The 22,340-nt window shown below is 37.5% G+C and overlaps 3 protein-coding genes across 3 annotated transcripts; 1 reads left to right on the forward strand and 2 right to left on the reverse strand.

Annotated features, from left to right (window-relative positions):
• Positions 1-389: 389 nt before the first annotated feature.
• On the forward strand, positions 390-1,688 carry LOC111467102. Its single transcript, XM_023111890.1, has 2 exons — positions 390-871; positions 935-1,688. Exons 1-2 carry the CDS (start codon positions 390-392, stop codon positions 1,659-1,661), a joined length of 1,209 nt encoding a protein of 402 aa, XP_022967658.1. The 3' UTR covers positions 1,662-1,688.
• Positions 1,689-7,979: 6,291 nt separating this feature from the next.
• On the reverse strand, positions 7,980-8,423 carry LOC111467103 (chaperone protein dnaJ 20, chloroplastic-like). Its single transcript, XM_023111891.1, has one exon. The coding sequence runs from the start codon at positions 8,421-8,423 to the stop codon at positions 7,980-7,982; it is 444 nt and encodes a 147-aa protein (XP_022967659.1).
• Positions 8,424-15,925: 7,502 nt separating this feature from the next.
• On the reverse strand, positions 15,926-22,220 carry LOC111467036 (sulfate transporter 1.2-like). The gene is made up of 10 exons (XM_023111816.1): positions 21,792-22,220; positions 20,541-20,923; positions 20,386-20,451; positions 19,777-19,890; positions 18,629-18,745; positions 18,414-18,540; positions 18,045-18,331; positions 17,786-17,976; positions 16,408-16,490; positions 15,926-16,314 (listed from the first exon to the last, which is right to left on the reverse strand). Exons 1-10 carry the CDS (start codon positions 22,156-22,158, stop codon positions 16,094-16,096), a joined length of 1,956 nt encoding a protein of 651 aa, XP_022967584.1. The 5' UTR covers positions 22,159-22,220; the 3' UTR covers positions 15,926-16,093.
• Positions 22,221-22,340: the final 120 nt, after the last annotated feature.

The following is a 22,340-nucleotide window of genomic DNA, read 5'->3' on the forward strand; positions in this document are numbered from 1 at the left end:
AAAAAAAAAAAAAAAAAAAATCATCTCATTTAAAACAAAATATTTTACAAGACTAAGTGATAATAATTAAAAAAAATCTATTTGATGGGTTACTTGTTTATTTGTCTGAGAAATTTTTTTTGAATATGGTCTGAGATTATAATAGCTAATATAATCGGCCTGGGAGGGAATTAAATCCCGGCGGGTCGGCCTGGGAGGGAATCAAATCCCGGCGGGTCGGTGTACAGCGAGTGCGGGAATCCAACATCGAGCAGCTGTGGAAAGAGCTTTCGGAGATTCGCTTTAAGGACGGCGAATCTGTCGATGATTTTTCAATGCGGATCACGGGGCTCGCCAACAGCATCACCACTCTCGGTGGCAGCATCAGCGAGACAGAAATCGTGAAGAAGATGCTGCAGGTCGTCCCCGATCACCTCGAGCAAGTTGCGATTTCGATCGAGACATTGCTTGACGTGAACGACCTAACGGTGGAAGAGGTGATCGGAAGACTGCGTAACATCGAGCAGCGGAAGAAAAATATCGTTTCAGCTGTCGACCAGGAGGGTCGTCTACTCCTCACTGAAGAGGAATGGCTTGCATGCCTAAAGCTCTGTGACGACACCGGCGAGAGCAATGGGCCTTCCAGCCGCAAAGGCGGTAAGAAGCCATGGAAATCTCGCCGGCACATGCGCGGGAAAGAGGAGGATCAAAAGAAGGAGGAGCCGACTGATGACGAGCCAATCCAGTGCTCGTATTGTGGGAAGAGAGATCACCTGAGCAAGAATTGCTGGAGCAAGCTCAGGAACAAGGAGACGCTCGAGAAGGCCCATGTGGCTCAATCCGAGGAGGACGAGCCGACCCTTTTCATGGTGACTGCATCAGTCCTACCTGATGTCCCTAATTCCGATTCCAAATCCATAGAGGTAATCGACGACGACATAATTGCTCCGGTGAGCGTCAAACCCGAGGAAGAGCTCCCCAAATCCACAGAGGTAATCGACGACGGCATAACTACTCCGGTGAGCGTCGAACCCGAGGAAGAGCTCCAATTGTGCATAACAAAGGCACCGGCTGGGGAGCCAATTCAACTGAAGGAGGAGCGAGTGTTCGCTCAAATCGGTGAAAGAGGCGAGCAGCAAGAGCACCGGCGATGGGTCCTCGACACGGGGGCAACAAACCATATGACCAGGGCCAAGTTTGAGTTCTCCGAGCTTGACTCGGGGATTCGCGGGACGGTGAAATTCGGTGACGGCTCCGTCGTCGAGATCGAAGGGCACGACACCATCCTGTTCGTCGGCAAGGGAGGCAAACATCACAAGCTGACCGACGTCTACTTCATCTCGAGGCTCAAGGCTAATATTGTGAGCTTGGGTCAACTCAATAAGGCCGGCTGCCACATTTCCATCAAGCGCGGGCTACTTAGGATCCGCGATGATCGACGACGGTTGCTCACGCAAGTTCGGTGCACGGCAAACTGCCTTTACATCCTAGAGTTGGAGATAGAGCAACCAGTCAACCTCTCGGCCAGGTACCGGAGGATGGAAGACCTATTAGGAAGAGGTGAACCACCTGGACTGGCGGCGCGCCAACTCGAAGAAGAGGTGGCCGAACATGATGGTCTGGAGGACATGCCGCCAGGGACACCGAGCCATAGGGCTCAAATCGGAGTACAAACAAAATAAGGTAGATATACCACAGGTTTTAGGAGGAGATTGTTAAATAAAACCTGAGTTTTTTCTTTATTTAGATTCACACGATTTCATTAGTTATTGAATACCTATGTTTGACCATTTGACAAAGAATAGAATACCAAAGTTTTAAATGACAATTTTGTATGGACTGACACAAATTTGGCCACTCTCTATCCATTTTTAGAATAAGTTATATTTAAAAAGGTCAATCTTTTTCAGAAGATTTTAAAACACTTAATTTTAAGCATTCAACAATTCTCTCTCTTTGTTATTTTACCGGTTTTATTTTCTTCCAACTTCTCGTCAATGATTTCCTCTCACCGAAAAAAAAAGATTTCCAGATTTCCTCTCACCGAAAAAAAAAAAGGATTTCCCTGGCCGATTATCGAAAAACAACAACCATATCTACCAGAAAATGCTATCTATCTCCTCAATGAACGAGAAAACCATATCTACGAGAAAATTATATCTCTCTCCTCATTGAACTAAAAAAACCATATCTACGAGGAAACTATATCTCTCTCCTTATCGAATGAGAAAATCATATCTACGAGGAAACCATATATCTCTTCTCATCGAATGAGAAAACCAAATCTCTCCCCTCCACGAACGACGAAACAATATCTCTCCCCTCAACGAACGAGAAAAAGCATATCTCTCCCCTCGAACAAGAAAAGCATATCTCTCCCTTCAACGAACGAGAAAAACATATCTCTCCCTTCAACGAACGAGAAAATCATATCTCTCCCTTCAATGAACGAGAAAATCATATCTACGAGAAAATCACTCTCTCCTCAACGAATGACGAAACCATATCTCTCCCCTCAACGAATGAGAAAACCATATCTACGAGAAAATTATATCTCTCTCCTCATTGAACGAAAAAAATCATATATACGAGGAAACCATATCCCTCTCCTCATCGAATGAGAAAACTATATCTACGAGAAACCATATCTTTCTCCTCAACGAACGACGAAGCCATATCTCTCACCTCAACGAATGAGAAAAGCATCTCTCCCCTCAACGAACGAGAAAAACATATCTCTCACCTCAACGAATGAGAAAAGCATCTCTCCCCTTGAACGAGAAAAAAATATCTATCCCCTCGAAAGAGAAAATCATATCTCTCCCTTCAATGAACGAGAAAATCATATCTCTCATCTCAATGAACGAGAAAATCATATATACGAGGAAACCATTCTCTCCTCAACTAACAACGAAACCATATCTCTCTCCTCAATGAACGACGAAACCATATCTCTCACCTCAACGAACGAGAAAAGCATATCTCTCCCCTCAAAGAAAGAGAAAAACATATCTCTCCCCTCGAACGAGAAAAACATATCTCTCCCCTCAACGAATGAGAAAAGCATATCTCTCCCCTCGAACGAGAAAAGCATATCTCTCCCTTCAACGAATGAGAAAAGCATATCTCTCATCTCAATGAACGAGAAACTCATATCTACGAAGAAACCACTCTCTCCTCAACGAACGACGAAACCATATCTCTCCCTTCAACGAACGAGAAAACCATATCTACGAGAAAATCATATTTCTCTCCTCAGCGAACGAGAAAACTATATCTACAGGAAAATCATATTTCTCTCCTCAACGAACGACGAAACTATACCTACGAGAAAAATCATATTTCTCTCCTCAACGAATGACGAAACCACATCTCTCCCCTCAACGAACGACGAAACCATGTCTCCCCTCAACAAACGAGAAAAGCATATCTCTCCCCTCGAATGAGAAAAACATCTCTCCCCTCGAAAGAGAAAACCATATCTCTCCCCTCAACGAACGAGAAAATCATATCTCTCCTCTCAACGAATGAGAAAATCATACCTCTCATCTCAATGAACGAGAAAACTATATCTACGAGAAAATCATATTTATCTCCTCAACGAACGACGAAACTATACCTACGAGAAAAATCATATTTCTCTCCTCAACGAATGACGAAACCACATCTCTCCCCTCAACGAACGACGAAACCATGTTTCCCCTCAACAAACGAGAAAAGCATATCTCTCCCCTCGAATGAGAAAAACATCTCTCCCCTCGAAAGAGAAAAGCATATCTCTCCCCTCAACGAACGAGAAAAGCATATCTCTCCCCTCGAACGAGAAAAGCTTATCTCTCCCCTCGAACGAGAAAACCATATCTTTCCCCTTGAAAGAGAAAACCATACCTCTCCTTTCAACGAATGAGAAAATCATATCTCTCCTCTCAATGAACGAGAAAATCATATCTCTCATCTCAATGAACGAGAAAATCATATCTACGAGGAAACCACTCTCTTCTCAACGAACGACGAAACCATATCTCTCCCCTCAACGAACGAGAAAACCATATCTATGAGAAAATCATATTTCTCTTCCCAACGAAGGAGAAAACTATATCTACGAGAAAATCATATTTCTCTCCTCAACGAACGACGGAACCATATCTCTCCCATCAACGAACGACAAAACCATATCTCTCCCATGAACGAAACAAGAAAACCATATCTCTACCCTCAACAAATGAGAAACCATATCTCTCCCCTCATCAAACGAGAAAACCATGTCTCTCCCCTCGGCGAACGACGAAACCATATTTATCTTTTCCCTCAACGAACGACGAAACCATATGTCTCCCCTCAACAAACGAGAAAAGCCTATCTCTCCCCTCGAACGAGAAAAGCTTATCTCTCCCCTCGAACGAGAAAATCATATCCTTCCCCTCGAAAGAGAAAGCCATATCTCTCCTTTCAACGAACGAGAAAATCATATCTCTCCTCTCAATGAACGAGAAAATCATATCTACGAGGAAACCACTCTCTTCTCATCGAACGACGAAACCATATCTCTCTCCTCAACAAACGAGAAAACCATATCTACGAGAAAATCATATTTCTCTTCTCAACGAAGGAGCAAACTATGTCTACGAGAAAATCATATTTCTCTCCTCAACGAACTACGGAACCATATCTCTCCCATCAACGAACGAAGAAACCATATCTCTCCCATCAAAGAAACAAGAAAACCATATCTCTACCCTCAGCAAATGAGAAAACCATATCTCTCCCCTCATCGAACGAGAAACCCATGTCTCTCCCCTTGGCAAACGACGAAACCATATTTATCTTTCCCCTCAACGAATGACGAAACCATATGTCTCCCCTCAACAGACGAGAAATCCTCTCGAACGAGAAAAGTTTATCTCTCCCCTCGAACGAGAAAACAATATCTTTCCCCTCGAAAGAGAAAATCATATCTCTCCTTTCAACGAATGAGAAAATCATATCTCTCTCTCAATGAACGAGAAAATCATATCTCTCCTTTCAATGAACGAGAAAATCATATCTACGAGGAAACCACTCTCTTCTCAACGAACGACGAAACCATATCTCTTCCCTCAACGAACGAGAAAACCATATCTATGAGAAAATCATATTTCTCTTCTCAATGAAGGAGAAAACTATATCTACGAGAAAATCATATTTCTCTCCTTAACGAACGACGAAACTATATCTCTCCCATCAACGAACGACGAAACCATATCTCTCCTATCAACAAACGAGAAAACCATATCTCTCCTCTCAACAAATGAGAAAACCATATCTTTTCCCTCATCGAACCAGAAAACCATGTCCCTCCCCTTGGCGAACGACGAAACCATATTTATCTCTCCCCTCAACGAACGAGAAAACCATATCTACGAGAAAATCATCTCTCCCCTCAACCAACGCGAAAACCATCTCTCTCCTTAGCGAACGACGAAACCATGTCCCTCCCCTCAGCGAACGACGAAACCATGTTTCTCCCCTCAGCGAACGAGAAAACCATCTCTACGAGAAAATCATATCTCTCTCCTCAATGAACGAGAAAACCATATCATCAAGAAAATCATATTTCTCTCCTCAACGAATGAGAAAACCATATCTACGAGGTAATCATATTTCTCTCCTCAACGAATGAGAAAACTATATCTACGAGAAAATCATATCTCTCTCCTCAACGGACGAGAGAAAACCATATCTACGAGGAAACCATATCTCTCTCCATCAACGAACGACGAAACCATATCTCTGCCCTCAATGAAAGACAAAACTATCTCTCCCTCAATTAACGAGAAAACCATATCTCTCTCTCAACGAACGAGAAAACCATATCTATGAGAAAATCCTATTTCTCTCCTCAACGAACGAGAAAACTATATCTACAAGGAAACCACTCTCCTCAACGAATGAGGAAACCATATCTACGAGAAAATCATCTCTCTCCTCAACACACGAGAAAATCATATCTCCCTCAACGAACGAGAAAATCATATCTCTCCTCAATGAACGAGAAAACTATATCTACGAGAAAATCATCTCTCTCCTCAACAAACCAGAAAACTATATCTATGAGGAAACCGTATCTCTTCTCTCACCCAACGACGAAGCCATATCTCTCCCCTCAACTATCTAAAAAACCATATCTCTTAAAAACAGAAAAAAAACTATCATAATTTCTTAAAAAAAAAAAACAAAAAACAAACAAAAAAAAAAAATGATCAGAATTTATGAACAAAAGAAACAAACATAAAAACTATCCCAAAAAAAAAAAAAAAAAAAAAAAAAAAAAAAGAAAAAAAAAGAAAAAGAAAAAGAAAGGAACAAAAAACAGGAAAAAAACGTTTCAGACAGTTAGTTTTGAGACCTATCCTAATTTGACAGACTTTTCTCTACTATCCTCTTCTCCCTTCCCCTAAATATCTCTCTCCTCAACAAATCACTGACTTTTTTAGACTGTCAGACTCTCTCCACAACCAACCACCGAACTTTTTATACCTAACAGACTTTTCTCCACTAACCTCCTCTCCGTCCGACACAGACTTTTCTCTTTTCTCCACTAACGTCTTCTCCCTTCCCCTAAATATCTCTCTCCTCAACCAACCACCGACCGCATCATGTATCATAATTTCTGAAAGAAAGAAGAAGAAAGAAACAAAAAACTATAAGAATTTCAGGAAAAAAGAAAAAGAAACCTATCAGAAATTCTAACCCAAAAAAAAAAAAAAAAAAACTTAAGATTTGAGGAAGGTAGATGGCAAATTTGAGAGATGACACTTTATTTTGACCTTCTTTTCTTTTATCCTAATTTTGTTTTTAGGAAAAAATGTTGTATTTGAGATCTTCACTAATTTAGTTGCAATTATGTAAGTTAGAAATTAAATGGTCAATAATTTTAAAAATTAAAAGTCAATAATTTTAAAAATTAAAAGTCAATAATTTTAAAAGTAGGAATGGATTAAAATTGGCGGAGAGTACATGCCAAACACAATTTAGAAACAATGAAAACATGAAATTCGATTTTTACAGAGACAATTAAGTGAATATTCAAAATAGGTGATGTCGACAAAAACAAATAGATTTTGAGTTATATAGAACTTTGGTTAAGGCCAACCAAGTAAATGACTTTACTATCTGTATGGTTAGAAATTGATGATTTGTATGATGACACGTGCCACGTGGTTCTTCACGTGTCAATTGCTTGATATGTGTGATATGTTTATGAAACAACATGAGTATGACGGTCGATATTCCTAACGGGTGTCTGACATCAACAACTATTAGAGAATGCTCGCCTGACAAGAAAGGGGCTCAAGAGGTATGCGAACCAACTGGTGGGTCCATACTCGCACGTGTGGACCATGTGTAGAACAGTAAATACAAATCCAATTATCCGTTTAGGATAGCCACCTAAAGGAATATAGACCGAAAGGATAGGTCCATTCATGTGTTTGACATATGAAAGAGGTATAGTATATACATGACATATATCAAATGTATTAAAAAAAACAAAACATATATTTGATAATATTATTGAAATAAAATGGATACAAAATAATACCATACCTCTTGAACGCATATGGGTACTTCATATCCATTTTATTTGATCTTAGTCAAGTTCAACCCCATTTAAGGTCACTTAATCTACAATCTTCCCACCACCTTTCCTACTTGATTTAGGTCCCTAAATGAATTAGTGATGTGATTAGTGAATGTTTATTAACTCCATTCATCACAATAGCTAAAACTATTTTGATGTTTAACTAATAAAAGGAAATGGTTCAACGTTTTAGAATGATGAATATCGTTCTAAGTTTAGTAGTAATTTATTCTTGATTTTGATAATTCAATATGATTTGCTTCGAGGGTGAAATCTAAATCATGTAGATCCAATTTGATTGCTTTATTTTCCATAGATATGAAAGAATAATTCTATTGCATGTCCTAATCAAAAACTTAAATTTCGACAAGGTTAGACAACATTAACATTCCGAGTAATTCCGAGCCCGCATTCTCCCGCCCCACGACACCGACCGATCCCTTTGACATGCAGACCGACGCTTGAGCTCAAGAATCTGCCTTTGCCACACGGTTCTATCCACCTCAAAGCCTCTTCTCTCATAGGAATACCCATTATTCAAACCCATCATAGAGTCATCATATTGTCTTCTAAGAACAGGATCTGAGAGCGTCTTGTAAGCCGCATTGAGCTGAACAAACATCTTGGTAGACTGCTCTTTGAGCAAAGGATCACAAACCAGGTCAGGATGATACTGCAAAGCCATGGCTCTATAAGCCCTCTTGATCTCTTCACCGCTTGCATTGCAGCCGCTACTCACCGACAGCAATTTGTAATAATCAGGCCCTTTGGTGGTAGCAGCCTTGCAGGACAAGCCCACCATCGGCCTGGTCGGATTGCTCACCATCGGGGTGAAGAAAGCCACTCGGTTTGGAGAAGAATTTGGTGAAGAAAACATGGGTAGTTTTGATTAACAAATGGAAGATAGGGAAGGAAGGAGAAATGGGTATAATATATATATATATGTGTGTGGGGTGGAAGCTTAATGAAGAAGAATGGTTCTTAATTTCGTGAGATTCCATTTCGATTGAGAAGAGAACAATTGGAAGGAGAACAAAAATACCTTTTTATAAAGATGTGAAAACTTATTCCTAGTAGACGAGTTTTAAAAATTTTAGGAGAAAGTTTGTGAGGGAAAATCAAAAACCTCTTCGATGGGTATCAGAAAAAAGTTTAAAGATGATAATATCTGCTAACGATGAGACTTGAAGCGTTTAAACTTGACGGTGAGGTTCGTGGAAAGTGGGGAGGGTAAAGAACAAAAGAAAATTGTGGGTTTGAAATCTGGTGGGCTGGGAAGACGACGGCTAAGTAAGGAGAGTATTGACGCGTTTTGGAATGCATGGTAACCATCGAGACCAATATTGTATTTGTGGTGAAGAAAAAGGCTGTAATTTTGTCTTGTTTGTATATATAACCGACTTGTTTTTTTTAATACCTTCTAGATGTTTTTTTTGTTGGTATAAATTTGAGTTATTTTTAGACTAAATTCAATTGTTTTGGATTGTCTGACTCTTTCAATTCAAACAACGTTTGTTAAATAATGAACTCAATTCAAACATAAAGTTTCTTGGATTAGATTGATTTAGATTATTCGGGTCAATTATTTATTTTTTTAAAAATAAAAATAAAACTCAGCATGTAATGTAATGTCTCGGTATTAAGGTTTTTTTTAAAAAAATTCAGCTAGTAGCTGAAAAATGTCGGAATTCTCACAATCCACACTGAGACACACCCCGCGACCTCCACGGATCGCGAAACATCACCTCAGATCTTAGACGTGCTCTCAAGACACCTACAAAAGAGAAAATTAGAGGGAAAAGCCAAAGAGAGACGAGCTCAGCAAAGTTTTCTGGCTAGACCCAAAACCGTAAAACCATAACCAAAACGACCAAACCTGATGTTGAAACGCCTGATTCACGCCATGAAAGGGACCTTGATGACAGTATGTTCATCTAAGGTACGTTTCATCCTTCTTACGTACATCAACGTTGGTAACAAGAGAGGGATTTCAGTTTTTGAGAGTTTCGTGGATTTATGTACTTGAGAGCAGACTCGAACTTGCGCCTCGACCCAAGAAGCAAAATGCGACGTGTCCCTCTTCCTTGGTGACACGTGTTACGCCTGCAAACAGACTCCTCTCAGATTCCACCTGTTTGAATAGGTTGTTCTACATTTAATGTTTTTAAATTTATTTCATTATCATTTTTAAGTTTATTTGTGAATTATGTGTTAAACAGGTAAGACCATAAAGGTGTTTTCAACGATGAAGTCTATTTTAGTCTAAAATTTATTACTTAAATGATGATGTTGACCGTAGCAACTTTAGGTAACTAAAATCTAGGATCTTTGCCGGTAAAATATCTATTTATTTATTTTTAATTATTTAATTAATATTTATGATTTAATTTGAATATATATTTTTAAAAATTATTTTGAGGATAAATAATAAAAAATAATTATAAAATTTAAAAATAAAATAAACATATACCTATATAATTGTATCCTAAACAAAAATGAATTTTAAAAGAACCATAAAGGTTGGATTCAACCTAATTTGATTTTGGAGGAACATTGAATAAAGTTTTTATTTTTTTTTAATTTAACCCGACCTGTAAAATTTTCATTTATTTAAATTCAATATAACTCATATAAATTTATAATCTAAACGATTTAGGTTGAATTAATTAGGTTTTTCGAATTTTTAATTTTTTTTTAATTATAAGAAAAGGCTTAGTTTTAAAGGTTTATAATTGATATATATTTTTTGTATCATTAATGTAATATGTCATTTATATAACATTATTGTATCAATGATCAAGTATAGTATTTATATGACTAATACATAATGTATAACTAATATTGACTTTTGTACATCTACATTACTAAGATATGTATTAGAGGGTGTACCGTTAACGAATGAACTCTTCTAATAGTACACATTTTTTTGGTCTCCAATATTTGGACAAATTTTATGCACATATACATAGAAATCGAGTAATTCAAAGAAATTAAATAAAGATTGTAACAGTTCAAACCCACGAGTGACAAATATTGTCCTTTCTTGAATTTTCCTTCAACAACTTCCCTTCAAGATTTTAAAACGTGACTACTTTGAAGAGGGTCTAGCCCTACTAACTATGATACCATTTGTAATAGCCCAAGCTTACAGTTAGTAAATATTGTTTGGTTTGACCCGCTATATATAGTCGTCAGCCTCACGATTTTAAAACGCTATCTATTAGGAAAAGATTTCCACACCTTATAAGGAATGCTTTGTTTCGATGGGAGATCTCACACGAATATTGAGAGATTTAAATGATTAGAGACTAACTAAACATCCCATTCGAGTGGTTCGAAATCAATTCCCTTGTTAAGATTTGTTTAGACTTTTTCCACAATCTTTTGGTTTATATGCATTGATTTAATCACTCATTTGAATCTAGAAACTCAATAAAACTGGCCAGTAAACTTGAATTTGTGACACTTTTACACAACATTTCATTAACATGAACAAATAGTTACTATTACTTAGTTTAGTTCTATTACCATTGCAAATGCATCGAGCACTACGATATTAACTAAGCGACGTTTTGACACCAACCAAGCGTAGTTACCGATACGTAAAAGAATATTTTCTTTTATATGTATTCCAACACAAATGAAATTTGTCCCAGACCTTATTAAAAGAAGATTCAAATGACATCCGACGATAATCATATATTATCGTAGATTTGAATGTAACCCTTTACCATTCAAGCTAAGAACGAAATGATACAGCTAATGTTAAGTGAAACTGTGTAAAGTTGGTTTTTTATTATTGTCTATACATTGTTGTCTTTTAACACGACCGTAGTTGGAGAATTTAAGATTCTTTAGACCTTACAAATTGCCACTAGATGTCGATATCTAAATTTAAGTTTTAGCTTGACCCTTTTTTTTAATTATTATTCATAATCACATAAATTTATGAACAAGACAACCAAAGTTTACACCATATTTTATCGATCGAATACTTCCACGACTCATCAAACCACGCAATGGCACCAATAAAACGTCCAGCTGCCAGCCAAAATGTGGCCTTTGATCTCATAGCATACCCTCTTTTAAAATGAAATGAATTGATCTTTGAAGATCTTCTCATTAAAGTATGAGGATTTCAAGTCTATGAACTAAACCGTTAAGGTATCGTCAAGTCAGCTATATTTAATTACTCGAATCATACGACATAAAAATAACAATCATATTGTAAATCTTTGAATCTCTTTATTCATGTCTGTTCGTGGATGTGTGAATGCAATCGATCTTACTTTTACTTCCGCTACCCAACTAAATTATTGTGTTTTTTTTTCTTTTCTATTAGAAAAGCATAAAAATATTTGGTAATTGACAATAACAACGGGTGGCATCCAACGAGAGAATGAGCGTTTCAAAGTGTTTTGTTTGGCAATCATGAGGAGAATCTCTAATCAGCGACGCCAGCTTCAGAAATCGATCATCGTCGACACCATAACAACACTCCAGGATTGTCAATTAGGGACTACCAACGATGAACTTTCTGGTTTTGTAAAGGCGACCTTGGGGGAGTGACTGATGAGGACGGTCAACGACACCACAAGCGAGCTCACAACCCCCCAACCCAACCAAACCATATATAAGTTGGGTTGAATTGGGTTGCAAGGTGTTTTTTTTTTTAAATCATACTTATCAACAATATATGTTAGATCAATAACTAAAATCTAAAAAAATTCAAATATCAAATATTTATAAGCCACAACACATCACTAACATCGATGGAAAATTAAATATTCATCTTTTTAAAAATAGGGTAGACTTAAGTTGTAACACTATTTTCGGGTTGACTCAGACAAAAAATATGTCAATTCGCAAATCAAACCAATTCTTTTATTTATAAAAAATTCATCGCAATCCAAACTGAAATATAACAATCGAGGATTTAGATCATGCTTTGAAATCTAGATTTGACACCTGTTAACCTTGGCGTTCCCATACGACACAATCACATTATCTACTCCTCGCTTCTTAAGAGTGAAAACTATTCCCACTTACCAACACAACACCTAACATGTATTGCATGAAAACTACTAAGAAATTACTGAATATGGAATTTCTCCAAGTAAAACACGTTAACCATTGAGTTTCTATGACTGAGCCCCCGAAAAGGAAGGTACACTTTACTGGTATAGGCAGTAACTTTCTATCTTCAGAATCGCTTTCCTTTAGATGTAGTCTCAATCCATTTATGTATCCCTTATTTACTCGAGTGTCACATAAAAAGTTCAGATTGATCAAGTTATCAAATCATATGAACACACCTATAAATTAACGTAAATAAAAATATTTTTTAGAGTGTATATTATAAAGCCGGCCAACACGTGCATCTTGAGACCTTAATTACTATATAATTAATTAATTAATTAACTAATATTTATTTTTTTAAAAAAAAAAAGACATAAATGAACTGTAGTGATAAGGGAGATGGTTGGCTAATGAAAACTCAATACAAATTTTAATACTTTCTTCATTGTTCTTATCTGCTTGGAATTTGCTTTTGGAGATTATAATAATTTTATAAATGAACTGTAGTCAAAGTTTCATTTTCTTTTAATACAAAATATAAAGATTCTTCATTATTATTTTAAATTTTCTAATTTTATTGTTAATATAATAATTCATTTTCAATTCCCGAGCATAGTTCATAGAATAAGTTTAAATTACCGTTCTAATTTGATTGTGAACTCAAAAAAACTAATAAATAAAGCTCGGTCATATTTGTAAGCTGGTATGATATGCTCGTCTAATGGTTAGCAAATACAATATTGATAATGCATATTACCTTATATCTACCTGAAAAATTATCGTGTTTGAAATGTTACATTAACTTGAATCTTTGACGTTTTGGTCGAGATTAATGTCTTAGAATTATGATTAGATTAGCAATATCTTAATTAATTAACTTCAATTGGTTCGACGCTAAAAAACTAGAGCCATATACTTCACACGAATTATCTCTTTTAATAGATTCTCAAGTCCGGTTCTAAGGGTCATGTATAGTGATTACTTTCATAATCGTTTTGTAATTTCCGTTAAACAAAACTCTAGAAGAAAAATTATTCTTGCAATCAGAATAGAGTATTAAAGAGGATTATCTTGCTCTCTTCTTTCGAATAAGAGAAAGAACTATGTAGGGTAAAGTGATCAATTAAACAAACTGGTAGATTATTAATTAAAAACTTTTTAATAAACTGAAATCAACCGTCAACATTCTTAACTACATCAAACTCTCTCGTCTTCCCTATAAGGTTTAGCTCTCCATACACATTAATTTACACAGAGGAATCAACATTTTGATCCTACAAAATTAATAAAATAAGAAAAGAGAGTAAAGGATTGAAGACTTATCAAGCATGTTGCTATTTTTCAAGGGAAATTCCCTCATTTGAGCTATGTTGTCCACCTATTTATCTTAAGCTATCATTCTTAGTCCATTTTTCCTTTTGCTGTCATCAGTTGTTTATCTGTTGTAAGTTTGATATGTCTACTGTGAAAGATGAGTATAACGAAAACTTTATGCTTAGCCTTACTTAATTACAGAAATGTACTTCTGAAACCTAGTTGAGTTCGAAAGTATCTAGTTAGCAATTCTTGGTGTTATTTATAGTTTCTAGACCACCACAAATCTTAGAATGACTAAATTTGATATGCTCATACTTATGGTAAAAGATGAGTACAACATAATATTCACCCATAACTTCACCTAATAGGGGAGTAAGCACATCTAAAAGTTGATTAAACCTCAAAAAGATTACGCTAATTAGTCTCAATAACTCAAAATTTAAGGTAGATCTCTGGCAATAGACCATATAAGTACAAACATTTGTTACTTAAAATCACATCATTTGCAAACAATTTCAGCTTGGGCTTGATTTAATCGACGATTTACTACTCCCTCTGAGTTGTAGATGCTCATGTTTTGATTCTCAAGTTCTAACTTGAATATCCAGTAAGATCGATGTACGGAATTTTTCCTCGCTTCGGTCCATTTAGAGAAAAAACTTCGAAAGAAAAAAAAAAAATAGATTTTGATTTCGCCCTCTAAGTAGAACTTCACTGCAAATTACATCACAAAAGATCCAATGGTGGAAGGAGTTTGATATGGCTAAGTCATCCACGACGGAAGCATTGTGAAGTGCAGAGAGAGAACGAAAAAGAAGGTAAGACGCATTTGACAAGAGCTTGATAATCTAAGAGAGGCAACTTATCATAAAAGATATAAACATGTGGTTCTTTTCGATCCGAGTTGAGTTCTTTTTTGTTCGATTTGATCTGAGTTGCCGCAAAATCAACTTGATCCAAATTGACTCGGTTCATTTTGGTTTCTTTCACTCCTATAATTAATGTTGAAATTTTTTAAAGGGTAAGCAAGAAAATGGTTAAATCTCGAGCCCGAGCTAAATTTGAGAACCCAATTGGGGTTTGGAGAGAGAATGATAGGGTCCAAATCCTTTAGCTCGACCACGACTTGCCTCATGCACCTAACCCGAGAGATCTAAGAGTCGGCATGATTTGATTCTCAATCCCAAATCTAGGAAAAAACGAGAACTCTAGATTAACTCTCTTATAAATACGTCGATTCAAAATAAGTCCATTATGAACTCTTAAAACTTTAAGATTATTTCACTCTTTGATTGCTTAGAGTGAGGTGACAAACAACACATTAGTGTACAAATTATTTAATTGGGTTAATTCACTTGGGAGTGTACACGGTTTACATGTATTATATTTGGCCCTTTACTCTCTGGAGAAGATATTTAGCCTATCCTTTACTCACTACTCTCTCGGAGTATATTTAGCCTACCCTTTACTCTCTTGATAATATTTAGTCTTCCATTATGATTTACATAGGTATTCCACTATGGTTTATATAGATATTATATTTGACACTTTATTATCGACAAATATATTGTATGATATTTAGCCTCTATTATTGTTTAGCATAGGTATCATATTTGACCCTTTAGACAAATAAATGGTATGATATTTAGCCTCTAAATCATTTTACATATGTATCATATTTGACCCTATATTATAGACAAATATATTGTATGATATTTAGTATTCTATTACAGTTTACTATAGATATCATATTTGACATTTTATTATATACAATACTTAGTATTCATTTATCCTTCTTTCCATTTCCTTTATAACTTATTTAATTGAGTAAAGAACTATAAATAGCGAACTGGTTTAGCAAATATTATAAAAGTTACTCTAACCCAACAAAACTTTAAAGCAACCCATGCCGAAGCCAAAAGCCAAATGGCATTCACAACAAAATCCAGTAACTCGTAATTAAGTGAACGAAAAGGAAATATACACACAAAAAGAAGAAGAACAAAACAAGAAAACTTCATATGTAATTTGTAAACAGCTGATCAAAACTATATACTACAAGGAAGAACAGACAATAAAACACTACACAGTTCGTGGTAGCTAAGGATCAAGAGCCGCATTTGGGGCATAAGTCTTAATAGCTTCGTTGACACTAAGGAAAATGTTTTCTTCTCCAATGAGTTTGTCGAAGTTGGCGGCTAAGAGCTTCTCCATGATCACTGGGCCTGGATTTGCAAGTGCAAGCTCAATTTCCTTCTTCTGCAAATGAGAGTACAATCCCTCGATCGCATGGATGCCACTTGTGTCGATATCGGATACCGCTGCCATGGAAACACAAGAATTATTTGTTCATTTCCATTTTGATGCATACATATATTGTGGATTACTTCAATCGATTACGTCGTTTCACTTACGAGACATGTCGATGATCACGACTTTGATGGGGAGAGATTGGTCTTTGAGCTTCTCTGTTTCATCTGCTAGCCATCTCAGTATCCTAAAGTGTATGAAAGTTAGCTATCAAGTAGACCTTAGAAAGGGAGTGAAGCTATCAATAAAAATCATGCCTGCTTAATTTTAAACGGAGCATTTCAAATGATTTTAATGTGTGAAGATGTCCATTTATCCGAGGAGACCAAGGTCTTGTGGAGGCCCACCTCGAACAGAGCGAAAAACTCCCATTTAAATTTGAAAGGAGGGAAGGAGCGGGTAGAGATTTTTTTTTTCCATTAGATAAATGAGGTCGGGGACATAAATTGTATTCCCCATCCCTACATTTTTCTATTATAGGAAATGAAAGAGGGGGTGGGGACAGAGACAGAGATGAGAATAGGAGAAGTATGAGATCTCACATTGGTTGGAGAAGAGAATGAAACATTCTTTATAAGGGTGTGGAAACTTCTCCCTAGCGAACGCGTTTTAAAACCATGAGAGGAAGCCCAGAAGGGAATGTCCAAAGAGAACAATATCGACTAACTGTGGAGAGGAGACACAAGACGATGTGTCAGCGAGGAGGATGAGCCCCGAAAGGGGGTGCACATGAGGCGGTGTGCTAGCAAAAACATTGGGACTCGAAAGGGGGAGGATTATGAGATCCCACATCGGTTGGAGAGGAGAACGAAACATTCTTTATAAGGGTGTAGAAATCTCTCCCTAGTACACGTGTTTTAAAACCTTGAAAGGAAAACCTCAAAGAGTACAATATTTGTTAACAGTGAGCATTAACTGTTACAAATGGTATCAAAACCAGACATGAGACGATATGCCAGCGAAGAGGCTGAGTCTCAAAGGGGTTGACACGAGACGATGTGCCAGCGAAGAGGCTGAGCCTCGAAGGGGTTAACACGAGACAATGTACCAGCGAAGAGGCTGAGCCTCGAAGGGGTTGACACGAGACGATGTGCCAGCGAAGAGGCTGAGCCTCGAAGGGGTTAACACGAGACAATGTACCAGCGAAGAGGCTGAGCCTCGAAGGGGTTGACACGAGCAGTGTGTCAGCAAGGACGTTGGGCCCCGAAGGGGGGAGGATTATGAGATCTCACATCAATTGGGGAGGAGAACAAAAAATTCTTTATAAGAGTGTAGAAACCTCTCCCTAATAGACGCGTTTTAAATCCTTGAGAGAAAGCCCAACATAAAAAGAGCCCCATTTACTAACGGTGGGCATAGCTGTTACAAAAAGCTTCTCTCGTCTCACCCGTCTCACACATGGACATTTCTAAATGTGATTGTACTCATTTTCCAAACTATTTCTAAGAGAGAAATAAAAAAGAAAAATTGAAGTACAAGTACCTTTCTTTGACATAGTTGGCATTGGAGAAGTATATAGAAGAATCAACCCTAACCATGAGGATTCCATCAATCCTCTTTGCCCCAGGGTATTGCAAAATGTTTCTAAAAATAGCAATCTTTGGGAGCTTCCCAAGCAAAGCAATGCGAGGTCTCGTCACTTGCAATAGAATTTTGAACAGCGACAGACTCACCTATGGTATTGTTTCAATTATGTTCATTTCAAGATATAAACATTCAACCAACAAAGTTTAGTACTTACAGCAATGAGAAGACCAATCTCGACCGAATCAAAGACGACGCCGAAGAAAGCTCCCATGCAAGCAATGAAGTCGAATTTGTCGATCTTCCATAGCAACATCACGGCGTCGATGTCGATGAGCCCAATCACGGCGCAAATGATGATGGAGGCAAGAATGGCATTAGGGGTATACTTGAAAAGGGGTGTGATGAGCTCTAAGGTCAAGAGAACGACGCATGCCATGACAATGTTCGACATCGGTGTGCTGCAGCCAGCCATGTAGTTCACAGCCGACCGGGAGAATGATCCTACACGGGTGACAATGGAAAAAGCTCGTTAAAGATTTAACGGACGACGACGACGACGACGAAGAAGTTATAAGTGTATAACCTGTGGCTACATAGCAAGAAGTCATGGAGCCAGCAATGTTCATGGTTCCAAGAGCCATCATTTCTTTGTTACCATTGATCTCGTAGTCCTTTAAGTCTGCAAATGTTCTTGCAATGGCCACAGCTTCCTATATTAAACAAACAAATTAGTGATTAGAATTAACATAAGATTATTGTGTTTAATTAGGATTAATGAATGAAATTAGGGAAGTGTACCGTTAGGGCAATCAAACCAGCAACCACTCCAATTTTGAAACCTTTGATGAGATTGTCTCCATGGAAGAAGATCTTACCAAGGGATGAAGGATTTATTCCTTTATCTATGTGTTTTACCTGAAAAATATAAAACCATACTAAATTGATAAAATTTCAACTAAAAAAAAGTCATTGAAGCTAAATTTTTTTGGGGTTAACCGGTGTTCAAAGAATCCGATAAACATAAAAAATCTGATCAACCTAACCAAACTCGTATGGTTTAGGTTGAGTTATGAGCTTTTTTGGATGGATTGGGTTGGGTTCAAATAAATGAAAACTTTAAAAGAGCCTAATGAAATGAAAAATCCGATCGAGCCAACTCACGTTTGAGTTAAGTTATGAACTTATTTGAGTTAGATTGGGTTGAATTCAAATAAATGAAACTTTAAAAGGATCTAATGACATGAAAAATTCGATCAACCCAACCCAACCCAACCCAACTCGTATGATTTAGGTTGAGTTATGGGTTTATTTGAGGTGAATTGAGTTGGATTCAAATAAATGAAAACTTCAAAAGAGCCCGATGAAATCCGATCAATCCAACTTGTACAGTTTGGGTTGAGTTATGTACTTATTTAGGCTGGATTAGGTTCAAATAAACAAAAACTTTATACATTGTGTTGGTTCATGGAGTCTCGTCAAACTGATTGGGTTAAATTGAATCAACTTAATTTTAAAATATACATTTTTGTTTGCTATATAATTATAATATAAATTTTTTTATTTAATTTCATAATTATTTTTTCAAAATATATATTGATATTGAATGACAAATTTTGTTCGAAAATAAGTAAACTAATAGTTTTATCGACTAATATTTCACTTTTATTATAAATAAAAATTTGAATAAATGATCTAAATAATTTGAACCAACCTAACTCATAAACATCCCTAGAACATGGCTAAATGACGGGGTGAATGATTAAAAAGTTAATTAACGAACCTAATTAAGTAAAAAAGTAAAGTTTTGGGATAAATTATTAAAAAAATATTATCCTTAAGTAACAAAGTATTATGATATCTTCACTAAAATAATATATATTTCAATTATGATCAAAAGTCAAAAGAAATTTATGATTTAACAAAGTTGATATTGTAATGGAACTTACAATCTGAACTCCATCTTTATCAGCTCGAGTGATATACACAAAAAAGGTTGAGAGTATCACCGATGTCAAGGGCGCAATAGCAGGTATCCAAAACAGTTTCTTATGCTTCTTACCCTGCACATTCAACCCAAAACCATACTCAAAATCTTGTTTTCAAGAACAAAAAGTAATTCAAAGGCTAAGCAATCAATAATCCTCCCCTCCCCTCGAACAAAGTATATTATAAAGTCTCTCCTAAGGTTTATGGAACTCTCGAATAGCCTCCCCTTAATCGAGGTTCGACTCCCTCTCTGAAGTCTTCGAACAAAGTACACCATTTGTTCGACACTTGAGTCACTTTTGACTACACCTTCGAGGTTCACAACTTATTTGTTCGACATTTAAGAATTCTATTGATAGGGCTAAGTTAAGAGCATGACTCTAATACCATGTTAGGAATAATGACTCTTAACAACGGTATGATATTGTCTACTTTGAACATAAAGCTCTCATGGCAAGGCCTCGTACCAATGAAGATGTATTCCATATTTGTAAACTCATGATCATTACCTAAATTAATTAATGTGGGACTCCCTCCCAACAATCCTCGACAATTAAAATGGAACTTACTATATATTTGGTAGCTAAAAGGAACACCAAAAATGATACCCCTATCAGTATAGTCGGCCAATTCCACTGCAAGCCAAGCAACAAACAAACAAGTTATGAATAAACTAAGGCAATACAATCAAATTTGAGGGAATAAAATAAGGTATGAAGGTTACCCCATGCTGCACATTACTCCAAACTGAGCGCATCACTGAAATGATATCAGTTTTCTTGGTGAAGTTTTTTATGCCGAGAAGACCTTTCAGCTGTTGGAGGGCAATGGTGACAGCGGCGCCACCCATGAACCCAACAATCGCAGCATGTGATAGAAAGTCGATCAAGAATCCTAGCCGGAGGAAGCCTAGAGCTAGCTGAGTTACTCCGGCGAAGAAAGTTGCCGTGAAAGCTAGCCGTTTGTATTCTTCAGCTTCTTTCACCGGGTCGTATACCTGCGATACGAGTGTTCCGAGTAAAAGTGACACGACGGCGACCGGGCCGATTGCGATGTCTCTGGAGCTTCCCATCACGGCGTAGACCAATGGTGGGACAAAGCTACTATCTACAAACAAAGAAATTATCAATATTAATTGGAGAAGAAATGACCGTTGAAAAAGTTTGAATGGAAAAGTTTAAGCTATGGAGTTGTTAGTGTAACAATTCAAGTTCAGCACTAGTATATATTGTTCTTTTTGGCATTTTCTTTTTGGCTTTCCCTCAACATTTTTAAACTGGTCTACTACGAAGAGGTTTCCACATCCTCATAATGTCTTTTGGCTTTTCCTTTAAAACACGTCTAAGGGAGAGGTTTTCACTCCCTTATAAAGAATGTTTCGTTTTCCTCTTCAACGGATGTGGGATCTCACAATCTACTCCCTCGGGGCCCAGCGTTTTCGATGGCACTCGTTACCCTCTCCAATCGACGTGGGACCCCCCAATTCACTCCCTTTCGGGGCCTAGCGTCCTCGCTGACACTCGTTCCCCTCTCCAATCGACGTGGGACCCCCTAATCCACCCCCTTTCGAGGCCCCGTGTTCTCGCTGACACTCGTTCCCCTCTCCAATCAACGTGGGACCCCCAATCCACCCCCTTCGCGTCCCAGCATCCTTGTTCGCACACCGCCTAGTGTCTACCCCCTTCGAGGTTCAGCCTCCTCGCTAACAAATCGCCCAGTGTCTGGTTCTGATACCATTTGTAACAGCTCAAGCCCACCGCTAGTAGATATTGTTCTCTCTGCACTTTTTCTTCTGAGCTTCCTCTCAAGGTTTTAAAACTCGTGTGCCAAAGAGAAATTTCCACACCGTATAAAGGATGTTTAGTTCCTCTCTCCAACCGACATGAATCTCACGGTTGTGTACTAAACTCAAATTTTTAGAACCATTTATTATAACCCATCAGCCTTGTTGCTTAAATATTAAAATGATACTTACAAAGTCCATTTTCAGCTGGCAAATTGGCAAGCTTGGCATATCCAATATCCTGAGGAATACAAAGACTAGCAATGGTTAAGCCAGCAATGAGGTCCCCTTTGAACTTACTAAAGTTATATCCCCGTCCCCATTGGAACACAGGGAAGAGGCCTTGCACAAAGAGAGCAACTTTCTTGCGCTTGGGCTGGTCCTTGAAATGCCTAAGAGGCTGATCGGAGAAGAAAGTCTCATTCACCACAGATTTAAACTCCTCCCACGCGTTCTTCCTCGGCGGCACGCCCACCTTCGAAGGCGGTGCAACGCTGCCCGCCTCGCTGTGCCGCTCCGACTGCATCAGATCCTCTTGGCTCACGATCCGCCCGCTCATTTTGCACACGCTCTCTAATCTTGAAATGAAAAGGAAGAGGAAGAGAAAGGGATATGTGGTTTGGTATGAGGGAGGGGGGCATAGAGATTTGTATTTATAATGGGATTTTGATAGTGACTTTAAGAGGCCTACGTAATGCAATAAGGCCAGGTCAACGGTTTAAAGCGTACCCCTTTTTAGCT

This window comes from Cucurbita maxima, unplaced genomic scaffold (assembly GCF_002738345.1).
Source record: "Cucurbita maxima cultivar Rimu unplaced genomic scaffold, Cmax_1.0 Cma_Scf00032, whole genome shotgun sequence".
Taxonomy (NCBI): Eukaryota; Viridiplantae; Streptophyta; class Magnoliopsida; order Cucurbitales; family Cucurbitaceae; genus Cucurbita; species Cucurbita maxima.

What these genes read in the sequence shown, in the direction of transcription:
- LOC111467102 (XM_023111890.1), top strand. Translation starts at nt 390, where the DNA reads ATGCTGCAGGTCGTCCCCGATCACCTCGAGCAAGTTGCGATTTCGATC. An exon ending in ACTGCATCAGTCCTACCTGA is followed by an intron (nt 872 to 934) that starts TGTCCCTAATTC and finishes TGCTCCGGTGAG; the next exon opens with CGTCAAACCCGAGGAAGAGC.
- LOC111467103 (XM_023111891.1), bottom strand. Translation starts at nt 8,423, where the DNA reads ATGGTGAGCAATCCGACCAGGCCGATGGTGGGCTTGTCCTGCAAGGCT.
- LOC111467036 (XM_023111816.1), bottom strand. Translation starts at nt 22,158, where the DNA reads ATGAGCGGGCGGATCGTGAGCCAAGAGGATCTGATGCAGTCGGAGCGG. An exon ending in ATAAAGATGGAGTTCAGATT is followed by an intron (nt 18,746 to 19,776) that starts GTAAGTTCCATT and finishes TATATTTTTCAG; the next exon opens with GTAAAACACATAGATAAAGG. An exon ending in CGTGATCATCGACATGTCTC is followed by an intron (nt 16,315 to 16,407) that starts GTAAGTGAAACG and finishes TTTCCATGGCAG; the next exon opens with CGGTATCCGATATCGACACA.